Source organism: Heloderma suspectum, chromosome 6 (genome assembly GCF_057233095.1).
Source record: "Heloderma suspectum isolate Gila_16-S chromosome 6, 16-S_ref, whole genome shotgun sequence".
Classification (NCBI taxonomy): Eukaryota; Metazoa; Chordata; class Lepidosauria; order Squamata; family Helodermatidae; genus Heloderma; species Heloderma suspectum.
Window position 1 is genome coordinate 111,452,216 of NC_139463.1, and position 17,583 is coordinate 111,469,798.

At 43.9% G+C, this 17,583-nt stretch overlaps 1 protein-coding gene across 1 annotated transcript; it reads left to right on the forward strand.

Moving 5' to 3' along the window:
• Positions 1-2,896: 2,896 nt before the first annotated feature.
• LOC146342527 (vomeronasal type-2 receptor 26-like) lies at positions 2,897-16,001 on the forward strand. Its single transcript, XM_084807878.1, has 5 exons — positions 2,897-3,162; positions 5,810-6,101; positions 13,035-13,895; positions 15,616-15,787; positions 15,934-16,001. Exons 1-5 carry the CDS (start codon positions 2,897-2,899, stop codon positions 15,999-16,001), a joined length of 1,659 nt encoding a protein of 552 aa, XP_084664004.1.
• The last annotated feature ends 1,582 nt before the right edge of the window (positions 16,002-17,583 follow it).

Below are 17,583 nucleotides of genomic sequence, written 5' to 3' on the forward strand. Positions count from 1 at the left end.
AACCAGACTGAATCCTTATTGTCTCAAACGTCTTCCCAGCAGTATCTTACTGGCACAATTCTCAGCTTTTCCAAACATTCGTCCTCAACTGAGCAGCTTGCTAATTTTCTTTTTCTATCTGATCCTTTTTTTCTTTCCAACTATATTCTCTCTTTCAACCTTCTTCTACCAAAACAGCCTTTTATGCCCTAACTTTCACTATGTTACAGCTAGCCTGTGTTCTTGTAGCTCTAATCAATCGTGAGTGCTCAACTTTGCCCTTCATTCCTTCTGCTGAGCTCCTATTGAAATTGAAATTATTTCTTGCAACCTCCAGAATCTCAGCACCTCTGTATAAACATAATCTCCTCTACAACTCCTTGTCTTGCTAACTCGTGCCACAAGTTCTTCCTTTACAGAACTGGTGGCACCAAATGTACTGACACTTTCACAGAACACTTTCACCTTTTGATTTTACATTGACCAGCAAAAACAGGAAAAACAAGCAAGCAACCCTTTAAGGGACGAATTATATACAAAATTGAAAGACAATTCTGTTCCTTCACAGATGGATTAGAAAAAAATTCTGAAGAAGAATCAGCTGAAGAAGAAGCATGAAGAGTCAGCCTCAACCATCACAATACTTAGTAGAGCAGGGGTGCAAAATGTGCTGTATGGGCCATAATGGATGCCCAAACCCTGTCTAGTGCCCCTCAGACCCCCCAGGATTTAAAAAAAAAAAAAGGAAAAAAGGAAAAATCCCAGTTTCTACCATAGAATCAAAGGCTCCTCCCTGCTTCCTAGGCCTATATAGGAATGGAGGCTTTTGTGGTAGGAAGCATAGCGCTTATTTCTAGAGCATTTTCCTCTCTTTTGTCTTGTGTATGTGTGCTTTTTCCCCCTGGAAAAGTTCCAGATAACAGTATGTGATGTCAGGATGCTTCAGAAAGAGAGCAGGAGAAGGGCTTGGAGACACAAGTCCTGGATAAGTGGGCCATCTGAGAACTGAGGTTCTTGCGAGGTGTATTGGTTGTATTTGGTCAAAGTAGAAATTAGGCCTCCAGAACCCTGTTGGGGAAAGTGTGAATCTGAGTGTGTGAGTGAGTGAGTGAGTGTTGCATCTCTGTGTGAGAGAGTGATTTGTAGAGTATGTTCTGTGTGAATGCGCATGCATGTCTGTCTGCGCATTCATATGTGTGTGCACAGATGTGTGGCCCTGGCCAGTCTAGCAGACACCTAATGTTGCCCTCAGGGCCAAAAAAGTTGTGCAACTCTGTAGCAGAGTGAAATTTGAATGTCTGCCATGTCCTTCCACATTCCATTTGATGATGATGACTGGAAATGTCCATCGCTGGGAGTTACGGCTCTTTTTTGGCTCACTGGAGTTCTGTGGTGTTCATGACTCGAGTTGCATTTGAGAGCCGAGATGTGGGCTTGTCCCTGTACTCCAGGAAGTGTTTTGCACATTTTTACGGAGGGGAGGGGAAGGGTCTTCAATCTGTGCAAATTTTTGAGCATCTTGGGCAAATTGTGGCCAACTTTGCACAAATTCAGCCAAACCTGGCTGTAATTTGCACAAACTGATCAGACATTTGTGTATATTGCAGAAGTTTCCCCCCCACCCCAAAAGTGCAAAATGCCCAGAAAACCTGTGAAGTGGACTGACTCCCCGCATCCCGACTTGGGTGCTGAACTGGGAACAAGGATGAAGTCAGCAGGGGGTGGGAGGAAATCTAGGAATACTCATCGAACTCCGCCCCACAAGAAGATTTCTTTGACATCTCTAACTATGACTAAATACACTCTCCATGTCTTCAATATCAGCTAGTGTTTCCAAAGCTTTTTTGCTTTGCTTTTTTGCTTTATCAAGCTCGAGGGAGGGCAACACTGATGTGTGGTGAGTGATGACCTCCCACCCAGATCCCGGTGGGACAGATGATATCAGGGGACATGGCCATGCCCCCTGTTATCAAAATGAGCGTCCCCATGAACCCTGAGGTCTTTTGATCTTCTTGTCACATCTACTGGGAACTGGCTTCGCCTGCTCTGCGCCTTCGTGCATCGGGAGAGGATGTAAGGACGGCAAATCTGGCTTAATCAGGCAGATTGTCCCATACAGAAGCTTCCCCAATGTTTTCTCGTAGAATGTACTTCCCCTTCGCTTTTGGAACACTAGCCAATAGTCACAGCCTCTTGCTCCATAAAGACCTCCGATTGCTAAAGATGTCAAATAGCCAATTTTGCTGGGGAGTACATTGCATTGATTTGGGCTATTCTCTGAATGGCTCATAGCACTGTGAAGATTTATAGCACAATTCTTGTGTCTGCTTATGTGGCTTCTTGCTACTGTCCTCTGACTATACTGAATACTCCATGTCCACTGAAATTTCTGTTTGGATATGTCTTCCAATTTTGAAATTGGAAAGAAAAAACAAAAGACAAACCCTGCCTCAATTTGTATCCTATCTCCAAAAACAGACATTGCAATCATGTTCTTCCTTAGTAGTAGAATTCTTTCTTAAGGCCTCATTTTTCTGAGGACTTTTTTCACTGTCAATCATTAAGTGTCTCCATATCTCTTTCTGTCCCACTGCAGAGTTCATAAACATGATTTGTTGTTCAGTGTTTCATGGGGCCTGTAATTCTCAGTAGGTGATTATCTCAACTATAACAATCAATTAAGCTATGATTACTTCTACTTCGTCTCCAACTCTCAAGAGAGCAGCATTAACCACCACGATACAAACCAAGATGAAGGATTCTGTTAATATCCCATAGACAATTACAAGCTGGAACTAGATATTGCCAGAATTCTGTCAGTCTGGTCACTGATCAATTTCACTGCACAGTCTAAGACCCATACCAACCTCATGGCCATTTAAATCAGGCTTGTCAGCAAAAGACTCAGTGAAGGATAATGTGTGGAGGGGTGAACTGGTTTACAGGAGGCATTGCTTCATTCAAGACAGTGGCATTTGTCGCAGTGGAATTCATGTTTTTGCCTCAAGTGGTGTGTAAGATCCCTCATGTTAAATGCAGCATCAGTGACCCGCTTCCTATTCTTCACAAGCATTATCATCCAGGAGACCTCATCATTGCTGGCATTATGTCTCAGATCTACATATTTTCTAGTCTGATAACCTTCAAAAAACTTCCCTCGATTGACCTCTTTGATGACATTGTGTAAGGTATTTGTGTGTGTGAGTGTGTGTGTGTGTGTAGGTGTGTGTGTGTTTTAACAAACACACACACACACATCATACATGTGTTTAAATATGTTTTTCAGGCAGGCCTGTCCCATGTTAACTTCAGTGGATGAGTGAATGATTAGTACAGCATCTTACTTTTTCTTTACCAGATATCATCCCATCCTTCCTCTTCTTCTTTCTCCTCTTCATCATCATTGTCATCGTCATCATCATTTCTTCTTCTTCTTTGTAACAGTAGCAGCCAGCTCTTCTTCTACAAGTATGTTGATCATTTAACTATGTAGTTCTTGGTTATAAAGATTTGCTGGATAGATAGTCCAACTTACATCACCCATTTGAAGGAACACTGGGGATGAAAAAAAAAAAGTTTCATTTTAATCCTCATTGGCTTTTCAGTGAGCATGTGTTTTACCTGTATGGTTATTTTTTTGAAAGGCATCATCATTATCATCATAATCATTGTCATCATCACAACTTTAGCATATGTATCAGTGTGAGGTACTTCGGGAGAGAATGGAAAGGTGAAAGGGAAGGCCTCCTTAGCTGTGATGTGCGATAAAGAGATACAGTTATTCTGGCACTGATTAAGAGCAGGACTACTGCCTAAGGCCTGGCATGCTCAACCATGTTTCATGTAGGGATGGCGGAGAATTCCGCCATGGATTCCAGTGAGAATCCAGCCTAAAGAATCCGGCCCCCCGGAATCTGTGGTGGAACGGCCTCCTGCCCCCCACCCACCCCGGAATCCCCCCGGGACAGCACTTACCTAGGGCAGATTTGCCAGCGGCGATGCTGGCGGCGCGGCAGCGGTGCCAGCGGTGCCGGCAGCAGCTCCGGCGGCAGCAGCTGGTCTCCTGGCCGACCATGGCAGGCCTGCTGCCGCTGCCATTGCCATCCTTGGACCGTGATAGGCTACATAAGAATTTAGGTAGCCTATCACGGCTAACCTCAACCCCCCCAAAAAACCCGCAGTGTACGCAAATGGCAGCGGCTACGGCGGCCGCCATTTGTGTTCCCTATTTTTCGCCTATTTATCTTATGTAAATATTAACGTAAGATAAAACGGCAAAAAAAGGGGAACGCAAATAGCGTAGTGGATGCTACATCAATTCTTACATAGCCTATCACGGTTGTCTGGCCGGATGCAAATGGCAGCTGCTATGGCGGCCGCCATTTGTGTCCGCACCAGGCCGTCCGTGGCCAGAAATCCTGCTGTGGACAGCCCTGGCCGGCTGCTCCGCGGCCTGGCTGCAGAGCAGAGCTGGCCGTCGAGGATTCCTGGGGGGAGGACCAGATCGCCTCCCCCCCCATCGAGGATTCTGTGGGGAGGCACGGAGCAAAGGTAAGTGAGTTTCGTACATCCCTAGTTTAATGTTGATCCAAGGGTGACCTTACCTCATACTGGGTTTCCCGGCAAGGGTTACAATTTGTCAGCTGTAGCTCAAGGGTGTGCTGAGTTGTGTTACAGGGAACTTCTGCTTTAAATCAGTCTGCATTTTCTTTGTAAAAGGTTTGTTCAGAAATTAGTCTTACAGCCATCGCCTTGATTTAATTAAGTAATTAATGAGAGGGGGGAGAGAGAGAGCACTGCCTTCCCTTGATTCACAACCAGTTGTCCCAGATTATAAATTGTAGCAACCTAAATTGATCACCAATATTCAACTGCATAAAGTATCTGATATGGACGTATAGGTACCACCCTTGATAAAGCAGCTTAATTTCTTTGTGCGTAATAAGACATTGTTTTTTAAAGTTCCATATATCTGTGCAAATCATTATATGATACTCCTAAGTAGGGATGGGGAGAAATTCATTTCGTTCACATTTCAATGTGAACTGACCTGATATAATACTTTGTCCTTCGAAATTCCCCCTTTTCAGAATTTTGCAGTGGAGTTCTGCAATAATAATACTAAGACTACTACTACTACTACCACTACTACTAATAGCAGCAGCCTAAACCTGTATATATTATGCAAACATGTGAATATTAATGCAAATAGCATTCAAAATTATATTAGGAACGTTTCATAAGGCAAAATCACGAAAATGCACATATAGCCACATGCGTGAATATGTGCATTTTCGCAAATGCACATATCTGTCCATATGCATATATGTGCACTTTCACAAATGTGCATATTCGCGTATGATATTGTAAGCAGAGGGGAGCCTGAGCGCGGATCTGGGTGCACAGAAGCGGTGGGAGGGGCTGGCTGGGTGCCTGAAGAAACTATATGGGGGGGGGACACCCAGCTATCTGTTGTTGTTGTTGTTGTTGTTGTTACAGAAAATGGACAAATGTTGAATTTGTCAGCTCTGTTTTGGAGACCAACACTAAGTAATGCAAAAGTTCAAAATCTGGAGACAAATATTATTATTCTGCAGATAAATCTGGATGATGAGAATATCAGAAACTTCCTTCTGTGAACTAACATATTTCAAAATAGTACCAGTGCTGGGCTTCTGAACACAGATGGCAAAAGTATAACCGAATGTACCAGTGTTTCTTCATACTTATGTGGACTAGGTCTAATTTGTACAATGTATTGAACTGAATGTTAGCCTATTCTTATTATGAACCAATTCCACTGTGACACAGCATGTATCTCTCATTTCAGGGTCATAACCCAGATTTACCAGCACAATCTGGCCTTGGTATTTGCTGTAAATGAGATCAATGAAAATCCTCAGATTTTACCCAATGTCACCCTGGGCTTCCATATCTGTAATAGCCATTTCAGTCCAAGTTGGACCTATCATGCCTCATTGGAACTCTTCTCTACACAGGGCAGATTTGTCCCGAACTACAAATGTGACATCCTTAACAATCCAATAGCAGTCATTGGGGGACCTGGCTCTGAAGTCTTTCTCCACATGGCAACCATCCTGTACATCTACAAGATCCCACAGGTACAATGGAACATGGGATATTAACAAATTATTCACACATACAATGAGTGGTTTTTTTGGAGGGGAGAATGGAAAGTGTTGTGACTGAAATAAAGAGGCAGATCTTGCTTCAAGCATGCTAGTGAAAGCTCAAAAGCTTATCAAGAAATTCAGATTTGGGAAACAAAATAGTTCATGGGTAGTTCTTCATTGACGTGCATAGCTGTCAGTATCAGGTTAGAGAAATTTCTCTATTTGATTAGGCTGTATTATCATAAACTATGACTTGAGTTTCAGGATGAGTTTATACTAGGGACGTACATGGAAACTAGGGATGTACAAAACTCCCCTTACCTGGCTCTGACAGGTTCCACTGGGAGGGGAGGCATTCTGTCCCTCCCCCGTAATCCTCGCAGGGGGGGGAGGCGCTCCGCGCCTCCCCCCTGGAATCATGGCAGGCCGGCTCCACCAGCAGCCAGACATCCGGCCACTGGCTAGCAGGGACTCAAATGGCGGCGGCTGTAGCTGCCGCCGTTTGCGTCCCTGTAGTCAGCCGTGATAGGCTACGTAAGGACTTACATAGCCTATCACGTCTGGCTTAAAAAACAAACAAGCGCGCGTACGGAAATGGCGGCAGCTACAGCCGCCGCCATTTGCGTTCCTTATTTTTGGCTGTCTTAGTCTACGTAAATATTTACGTAGACTAAGACGGCCAAAAATAAGGAACGCAAATGGCGGCGGCCGTAGCTGCCTCCATTTGCATACGCATTTTTTTTAAGCCAGACATGATAGGCTACGTAAGTCTTTATGTAGCCTATCACGTCTTGTAAAAAAAAAAAAACAACCCGACAAGACTGCAAATGGCGGCAGCGGCAGCTGGTCGGAAGACCAGCCGCCGCTGCTGCTGCCGCCGAAGCCGCTGCCGGAGCCACCGCCGCCCGGAACATCCGCCCCAGGTAAGTCTCATCCCGGGGGGGATCTGCGGGGGGGCAGGGGGGGCAGGCTGTTCCGCCACAGATTTCAGGGGGCCAAATGCACTGACATTCGGCCTCACCGAGATCCATGGCGGAATTCTCTGCCATCCCTAATGGAAACCCTGCTTCAGCTCAGACCCACCGAGCCAATATTTGGGTCTGTTACTGAGGCCTGAGGATGCGGACAAGGTGCTTGGCCAAGTCCGATCAACCACTTGCGTGCTTGTTTGACCCTTGCCCTTCATGGCTTATTAAATCAAACAAGGAGGGGATGTCCGGCTGGGTCCAGGAGGTTTTAAATTTCTCCTTGAGAGAGGGAGTGGTGCCTGCCACTTTAAAAGGGGCGGTAATTAGACCACTCCTGAAAAAGCCTAACCTGGACCTGGAGGATGTTAACAATTATAGGCCAGTGGCCAATATCCCCTTCCTGGGAAAGGTGCTGGAGTGGGTGGTTGCAGGACAGCTCCAGGCACTCTTGAATGAAATGGATTATTTAGATCCATTTCACTTGGGCTTCAGACCAGGTTTTGGAATGGAAACTGCCTTGGTCGCCCTGTGGGATGACCTCTGTCAGGAGAGAGACAGGGGTAGTGTGACCCAGTTGATTCTCATGGACCTCTCAGTGGCTTTCGATACCATCGACCATGGTATCCTTCTGGATAGGTTGTCTGGGTTGGGAGTTGGAGGCACTGCACTGCAGTGGTTCCGCTCCTACTTGGATGGCCGATTCCAGAAGGTGGTGCTGGGGGATTATTGCTCTGTGCCATGGCAATTGTGCCATGGGGTTCCACAGGGCTCTGTTTTATCCCCCATGCTATTTAATATCTACATGAAACTGCTGGGGGAGGTTATCCGGAGGTGTGGGCTGAAGTGCCATCAATATGTGGATGACACCCAGCTCTACCTCTTTTCTCATCAAACCGAGGTGAGGCAGTGGCTGTTCTGAATCAGTGCCTGGACATGGTAATGGACTGGATGAGGGCCAATAAACTGAAACTCAATCCAGACAAGATGGAGGTACTGTTAGAGTTAGTTCATCTGCCCGGCTAGGTGATATTCAACCTGTTCTGGAGGGGGTTGCACTCCCCCTAAAGGATCATGTTCATAGTTTGGGGGTGCTCTTGGATCCAGAACTGTCACTTCAGGCACAGGTGAACTCAGTGGCATGGAGCACTTCTTAGCTTAGGCTGGTATACCAACTATGCCCTTATCTGGACAGAGATAGCCTAGCTACAGTTATCCATGCTCTGATAACTTCTCGTCTGGATTACTGCAATGTGTTATATGCGGGGCTGCCTTTGAAAATGGTCCGGAAACTTCAGCTGGTCCAAATTAGGGCAGCAAAATTGTTAACAGGGACTGGCCTGCGAGCTCATATTACGCCAGTACTTTTCCAGCTGCACTGGCTGCCGGTCCATTTCCGGGCCTGATTCAAAGTGCTAGTATTAACATTTAAAGCCCTTAACAGCTTGGGGCCAGGTTATCTAAAGGATCGCCTCCTCCCATATGTGTCTGCCTGGACCTTAAGATCATCCTCAGCAGCCCTTCTCCAGTAGCCCCTGCCAAAGGAAGTGAGGTGGGTGGCTACTAGGAGGAGGGCTTTTTCTGCTGTGGCACCCCGGCTCTGGAATGAGCTCCCTAGTGAGGTTCGCCTGGCACCTAAATTGTATTCTTCCAGTGCCAGATGAAGACCTGTTTATTTTCCCAGGCATTTTAGCATTTTAGCTTTCTAGACTTTTAGCTTTGCTGTTTTAAATCTGTATTTTAAATTACTGCACTGCTGCTAGGTTTTATTGTGGTTGTATTGTCATATTGTGGTTTTAATGTTCTATATATTTTAAATTGTTTTATTGTGTGCTGTTTGGTTTTAATTTTTGTGAACCACCCGGAGAGCTGCGGCTATTGGGCGGTATAGAAATGAAATGAAATAAATAAATATGTTACAGTCTAGGCATATCAGCCCAGAGTCTGAGACAGTGTCACTGTGAACTTCAAACCCTGAAGGCAGTCTAGGAACAGCAGTGAGTAAAGCTGCAGCCATTTTAGTACCAATGGGGACCACTTGCTGGGTTCCCTACGGATACTCATCAGTACTGAAGAACTCCACTTCATCTACCACTTCACTGCTTCTGATCAGCATTCAGCAGAAGTAAAGATATTTGAAATCCCCAATTACTACTATGGAACACCTCTTTGAATGCCATCTAATTTTTCATGAAAACATTGTCCATGTCTTTTGGTTGGCTGACAGGTCTCTGTAGCATACTGTCATGGCCACCTATCCAGATGGCTTTCAAAGGGGATTAGACAAATTCCAAGAGGACACGGCTGCTCATGACAGCTATGTACTATATCTCCAATAGTATGTCTCTGTTGTTTGAATATGCTATTGCATTCACATCCTACTTCTTGGCATTACGGAAGTAATTGATTGGCTCTTACTGAACAGAATGCTGGACTAGCATGGCTCTTCTAATGTACTTATGTTCTTTTTGTTGTTGTTGTTGTTCAGTCGTGTCTGACTCTTCGTGACCCCTATACTGCCACAAAGATATCTTTCTTTCTTTCTTTCTTTCTTTCTTTCTTTCTTTCTTTCTTTCTTTCTTTCTTTCTCCTCAGACATATTCAACAGGGCTTCCAATCTTAGGTTCATGAATTCCCATGCAGCCATGCAGGTGTATAAATTCTTTCTATATCATGCTACTCCTGCTCCTTTCTGTTGCATCTATTTCTTTGGAACAAGACATAACTTGCAATGGCTATATTCCAATCAGGAGTCCCATTGCACCAGGTCTCAGTGATACCAGTTAGATTGTACTTACCTTCTCATATTATAATTGCAAGTTCATCCTGTTACTTTCCCACATGCCATGCATTAGTATAAAGACAGAAGAGGCCACTGGCTTTTGACCTTCTCCGTTTCCCTACTTAATTTACTTTCACATTACTGGATACCATCTTGACTACCTTTCTCCTTCCTGTCTCATATATATTCTTGAACCTGATAGTTTATTTGGTACTCTAGTTCTGGGGGTTTGCCCCCTCCATTGTAGGATTAGGTAGGCCCCTCCTTCTTGGTTAGGCTTGCAATACTTCTGCCAAACTTGTTCTTCCCAGTCCTTGCAAGGTGCACCACATCTCGTGCCAGGAGTCCTTCATTTCGGTAGCATAAGCTGCTGTCGATGAAACCAAACTTTTCCAAATGGCACCATTGGCACAGACAGTTGTTCACTTGCCCTAATAGCACCTTGGCCTTTGACAGGAAGAAGTATTGAAAACATAACTTGCTTTTTATTGTTTCTCCTGTGAGTTTTTTTCTTTTGATTTTTTAAAACTTCTCCTGAAAACAGATGTTTAAGGGCTGGATAGAAAACTGTTAATAAACAAACAAGCATAAAACAGAACTAAAGAAGGTATTTTCTATCGATGCAATTTTGAGTCTGGATATAGTAGCTGAGGGGTATAGGACATGGTGGAGGCTTTGCTACACTAGCATAATGCGAGAGATGTCATTGCCATGAAAGATATGCCAGTGCAACTGCATGAAAACTTGGGTGCAACACTCTGCCAGTGGATCTGCTCTGTTGACACAGCTGTGTCTTAGGCACAATCTGTGTATCAGCTTCTTCCAAGTATGGTCGAGAAACACATTTGCTCAACATTTTAATGTGAACTTACAAAATACACACTTCCCAAACCTGCACATGAACCAGAATGTGGACCACGTGCAGACCAAATGAGTAACTGGGATGCTTGAACTTCCTAGAATCTATCTGTCATGGGACCAGCCACACCCTGACCTGTGAATGGAAGGGAGTCCAGGCCAAGAAAAGTGTCCCAGTCCTGTTTGCCACTCACTTCCTGATAATTTTCCACTTCCACACAAAAATGCATATATTACAGGAAGGTCTAATAGGTCTTCTCCCAAAAGAGGGTCTATGATCCCCCTGGCAAAGGCAAAGTATAGGCTGAAGGGGCAGGATTGCAGCTTGAGATTGATAGGCACATGGTCAACGAACATCTCATTACTTTGAATGAGTTCAAATCTCCTGGGCCAGATGAACTGCATCCTACAATAATAAAGGAACTGGTAGAAGGGCTCTCAGAACCACTGTCAATTATCTTTGCGAAATCATGGAGGACGGGGGAAGTGCCAGATGACTGGAGGAGGGCTAATGTTGTCCCTATCTTCAGAAAGGGCAAAAAGGAGGAACCTGGGAACTACAGACCAATCAATCTGACATCAATCCCTGGGAAAATTCTGGAGCAGATGATAAAACAAGCCATCCGTAAGTACCTTGAAAACAATGCAGTGATTACTCGAAGCCAACATGGATTTGTCAAGAACAAATCCTGCCAGATGGATCTGATCTCATTTTTTGATCAAGTAACCTCCCTTGTGGACTGTGGGAATGCTATAGACATCATATACCTCGACATCAGCAAAGCTTTTGACAAAGTGTCCCATGATATCCTGTTGAGCAAACTAACTCAAAGTGGGCTAGATGAAACAACTCTCAGGTGGATCCAAAGATGGCTACAGAATGGGACTCAAAGTGTGCTTATCAATGGGATCTTCTCAAACTGGGGAGAGGTAACGAGCGGGGTACCACAGGGCTCAGTCCTGGGCCCAGTGCTCTTCAACATTTTTATTAATGACTTGGAGGAGGAGGTGCAGGGAATCCTGATCAAATTTGCAGATGTCACAAAATTGGGCGGAATAATACCCGGGAAGACAGAAACAAAATTCAAAGTGATCTTGATAGGCTGGAGCGCTGGGCAGAAAACAACAGAATGACATTTAATAGGGATAAATGCCAAGTTCTGCACCTAGGAAAAAGAAACCAAATGCACAGTTACACAGTTGGGGATACATGGCTCAACAACACTACAAGTGAGAAGGATCTTGGAATTGTTGTTGATCACAAACTGAATATGAGCCAAAAATGTGATGTGGCTGCAAAAAAGGCAAATGCTATTTTGGGCTGCATTACTGGAAGCATAGCTTCCAAATCCCGGGAAGTACTAGTTCCCCTCTACTCAGCCCTGGTTAGGCCTCATCTGGAGTACTGTGCCCAGTTCTGGGCACCACATTTTAAGAAGGATGCAGACAAACTGGAGAGGGTTCAGAGGAGGGCAACAAAGATGATCAGGGGACTGGAAACAAAGCCCTATGAAGAGAGACTGAAAGAACTGGGCATGTTTAGCCTTGAGAAGAGAAGACTGAGGGGAGATATGATAGCACTCTTCAAGTACTTGAAAGGTTGTCACAGAGAGGAAGACCAGCATATCTTCTCGATCATTCCAGAAAGTAGGACATGGAATAATGGGCTCAAGTTACAGGAAGCCAAATTCCAACTGAACATCAGGAAAAACTTCCTGACAGTTAGAGCAATACGACAGTGGAACCAATTACCTAGGGAGGGAGGTCTTGTAGGCCCCTGCCAACCCTACTATTCTATGATTCTATGTGTGCACAAACTTTTTATTATTATTATTATTTTAGTGGAAAATCACCTGCATAAAGCTGTATATTTGACGAAGTGCATATAAAATTGCTATAATTTTAGAAATGTCAGAAATAAATGAAGTTTCATGCAGTCGTACTTTTCTTTTCTTTTTTTAAAAAGCAAACTGATATGAAAATGGGATGGAAAGAACCTGAATTTGGAAGAAGTAAAAAAAAAAGAGAGAGAGAGAAACTCAGTGGAGCTGAGTCTGAGAGGTTCATCCATCCCGAAAGTATTCATGCCATCTGCTTCTTGGGCATTCCATCATTTTCATACAGAATTCAATTGAGAAAATTCTGAAATCTCCTGATGCATTGACACTCTATGAATACAACTTTGAAATCTGGGATGAATTTAAATTGGCACTGAAGGACAATCATTCAGAAAGTATATCACTATGTACAAATATTGTTTGCACACACACCCTAAACAAGTCTTCTCCTCTTTTCATTTTTATTCATTTTATTTAGCTCATATATGGCACTGCTCCAGAAGCACATAAGAAAAAACAGGCAGTTTTCTACCACCAGATGTTCCCAAACTTGGACCATCAATATAATGGGATTCTTCAGTTACTGCTTCATTTCAGGTGGAGCTGGGTTGGGGTGATGTCAGCAAATGATGACAATGGAGAGAGGTTTATACAGAATGTAATTCCTATGTTTTCCCAGAGTGGTATATGCTTTGAATTCATACAACAGTTCCCAGTAATTACTTATTCCAATGATATTGTTGAAATGGTGGAAAAAGGAATAGGATTATACAATGTTGTCATGAGAAGCACTACTAATGCAGTGGTAGTTCATGGTGAAATTGAGAGCATCATACTTTTGAGAATGTTTCCCAAACTGTCAAAATATGAAGATATACCCATGGGGAAAAAAGGTAAAATCTGGATTATGACAGTCCAGATGGATTTCACATCACTTCCCTTCCAAAAAAGTTGGGATATAGACTTCCTCCATGGTGCTCTGTCATTCACAATTCACTCAAAGGAGGTGTTGGATTTCCAGAAATTTCTTCAGAGGAGAAACCCTATCTTGGAAAAAGAGGATGGCTTTGTCAGGGTCTTCTGGGAAGAGGCATTTGGATGTTCCTTCTCCAATTCCATGATAGGCAACGATTTTGGGACCATCTGCAGTGGGGAGGAGAAGCTGGAAATTCTCCCTGCATCTGTCTTTGAAATGAGCATGACTGGCCACAGCTACAGTATCTACAATGCAGTCTATGCTGTAGCACATGCTTTGCATGACATGCATTCATCTAAACCCAAACACAGAGCAATAGTGGATGAAGCAAGACTGAGGCTTCTACATGAACAGCCATGGAAGGTAATGTCCTGAGCACACTAATGAAGAACTCACCATATCTGTGGGAACAAAATAGGAATATAGTACACTGTATAGGAAGTTATATTTCTACCAAGTCTGGTTTTTATCTAAGGGTTGAATCGCACATTATGTTAAACAACATTTTGCTCTCAGTGTTAGCCCTATTGTAGGTTCATCTCAGTGTTAGCCCTATTGTAGGTTCTCTTTTCTTAAGTTAATATTATGTGTATTCATCTGGGCAAGTGTGTATAAAGCTGTTGGATCAATTACGATTTGATTGATGGCAAAGTATCATTAGATGCTTGCTTCACAGATATACTTGGCTTGACCGAGCCAGAGGTGAGACAGCACAGTGAGGTATGATTAAAGCAGCCATCTCCTCTGCTTGTGAGTAGCTGAGGAATGGGATTTGAATTTGCTTGAAAGGGGCTGAATTGCACAATCCCAGTTGAGAAACCCCAAGGCAACATCTGATTGTCCTCCCTCTTTTCTTACTTTTCACCAGAATGTACTACCCCTTTTCACTCTGCCTCTGGATTTCTTGCATTGATTCTAAATAGTTAAGAGACACATGCCATTAATAATGTGTGTATCAATAATTCTGTTTTGTAGACTGACTGATCCTTTGGTATCAGTTTTTATCTCACATTTCCAAATATGTCAGCCAGGATGGCTAACAACAGCAGAAGCAGTAAAATAAATTTTAAAAGGACACCAGTTAAAATCTATTCCAGTTAGTCTGGTAGAATATAATATTAGAATATCCATACATGATTGACAGATTTTAATGTTTCCTAAATTTTAATCCTAATTTTAATCCTAAATTCCCCTCCCCATATGGCCTTGCCTGGCAGCACTTTGTTATCGTTCAGGCATTTGTGAAGACCACAAGCCATTGGGCCCTGTGAGGGTGTCCCAAGGCTGAGGGATTTAGAGAAACTCACTCTCAGTAGAGAGGGAGGTCTGTAGGTGGAGAAGCAATGGTAGTATCCAATGTCAGTCCAACTTAAAGTAGACCCTTTGGAATAAGTGGATCTTAAGTTAGTCATGACTAACAAGTGCCATTCATTTCAAGGGTCTACTCTACGTAGGATTAATTTTGGATACTACCCAAGGTCCACTCATAGTGACCTCCTCTGTACAGCAGTGGGAGGTTTGTCAACAATACTAAAAGGGGACATTTCAAGGACTGACTCTGAGTGGGGGAAGCTTGGATCCTCTGATTCTAAAGCCACCCAACATTCCCCAAGCATGTCTTGAGCTGCGTAAGTTCATTTCTCTCTAACTAGGAGCAGTGGGAGGGAAATGGTGCTGGGTGGCTGAGGAAGGCCCATGTAAGAGAGGGAAAACACCCCTCCCACCCACATTTTCTGCCCTGTCAGCAGGAGCCTGTCAGGGCATAGGATGTGGTGGTTCACCCACCACAGATTCTACCTCCCTTCACTTATGTTTTAATTCATTTGATTGCTCATTTGTGTTACTGATATTGTTTCCTTATATATATTATTGGTGCTTATTTCTGGTGCTCAATTTTATTGACATTACAACAACAACAGCAGCAGCAGCAATAATAACAACAACGTCTACAACAATAACAATGCAGTGCCTATCATATTTAAGTGACTATTGCCTTCTAAACCGCATAGAGCGTTTAATTTGTTCAGCACCCTTATGCCTCAATACCTTTATGACTTGCATTCCCTGTCTTTTTCCATTTTAGCTTGACTGCTTTCTGAGAAGCATTTCCTTTAATAACAGTGCCGGAGAAAAGGTTTCTTTTGACCAAAATGGAGAGTTGGAGGCTGGATTTGATATTATCAACTGGGTCACGTTCCCAAACCTGTCCTTTATTAGAGTGAGGGTTGGAGCAGTATATCCTAAAGCCTTTCTAGGTGAAGGGTTCACCCTTTGGGAGGAAGCCATTGTATGGCCCAGAAGGTTTAACCAGGTAGAATCCATGAATATTGTGGGCTGTATCCAGCAGTTGTTTTACCAGAGTTCCTGAAGTTTGTTTGTTTGTTTGTTGTTGTTGTTTTAGACCTGTGTTGGAAAACCAGCACCTACTGGCTGGATGTGGACCATGGTGCCTTTGGATTTGGCCGGTAGCCCGCTTTCAGCACAGTTAACACTAGTGCGCCAACTGCACCCATTCCTGGAGATGTCTGATCTGGCCATGGTGACACATGCCTTAGTTACATCCTGTTTGGATTACTGCAATGCACTCTACGTGGGGCTGCCTATGAAGAGTGTTCAGAAATGGCAGTTGGTTCAAAGAGCTACTGCCAGACTGTTGACTGGGGCTGGTTACAGGGAGCATACAACTCCCTTGTTAAAAGAGCTTCACTGGCTTCCCGTCTGTTTCCGGGCACAATACAAAGTGCTGGCTGTGACCTATAAATCCCTATAGAGCTCCCGTCCATGTTATCTGAAAGACTTATGAACCTGCCCATGTTCACTGAGATCTTCTGGGGAGGCCCTTCTCTCAGTCCAACCACTGTCACTGGCACGTTTGGTGGGAACCCGGGAGAAGGCCTTCTCAGTGGCTGCCCCACAGCTGTGGAACACCCTTCCCAGGGAGGCTGGGATGGCTCCCTCCTTGATGTGTTTTTGGAGGCAGACCAAAACATTCTTGTTCCAGCAGGCCTTTGAGACATAGTTGGTTGGAACCTGGGGGTAAGCTGCTAATATGCTGTTTTAAAATGCTGCTTTAATGTTTTAATATAATTTTAATTATATTGTTGTTTAATTTATATTTTAACTTTTGTATATTTTCATATGTTTTAAGTGTATATGTTTTAATTTTGGTAACCTGCCTTGTGTCCCAGGACTGGGAAAAAGATGGGGTATAATTATTATTATTGTCGTTGTTGTTGGTATTGTCATTGTTGGTATTGTCGTTGTTGTTGTTGTTATTATTATTATTTCATTGCACCCTCCATCTCACTCAGCAATTAGGCTTATGGAAAAAAAAGAAAGAAAATGGTCTCATTCTCATGAATGGGATATATTGTTCTACAGTAAATGTAATTGGCATGCAGTGGCTTGTTGTTGTTTTGTTTAAGGCAGTGGAGGTGGCAAATGGCAAGGGAAGTACTAACCCTCCCAGCCTGCTATGACCTCATGAATATTGCCACCATACGTCCATGAGTTTTATGGAAAAGCTCCCATTCCTGCAAAAAGGAGGTTTTCTAAAATAAATAAATAAATGCAAATGCAGCCCCATGTAGAACGCATTGCAGTCATCCAGACGAGAGGTTATCAGAGCATGGATAACTGCAGATCCCTTTTCTCAGTCCAGACTAGGGATGTACGAAAGTCACTTACCTTTCGCAGATTATGTTTATGGGGGGGAGGCGTTCCATCCCTCCCCCCGGAATCCTCGACGGGGGGGAGACGCTCCATTCCTCCCCCCCAGAATCCTCCGTGGCTGGCTGTGCTCTGCGGCAGCTCCACGGAGCAGCCGGCCAGGCCCAGCCAGGCCAGAGCCGGCTGCAGACAGATTTCCAGCCATGGAAGGCTCTGGGGAAAAACCAAAAAAAACAAAAAGGCATACGCAAATGGCGGCGGCTACGGCCACCGCCATTTGCGTTCCTTAATTTGGGCTTAGTCTATGTAAATATTTACGTAGACTAAGATGGCCCAAACTAAGGAATGCAAATAGTGGCGGACGTAGCCGCTGCCATTTGCG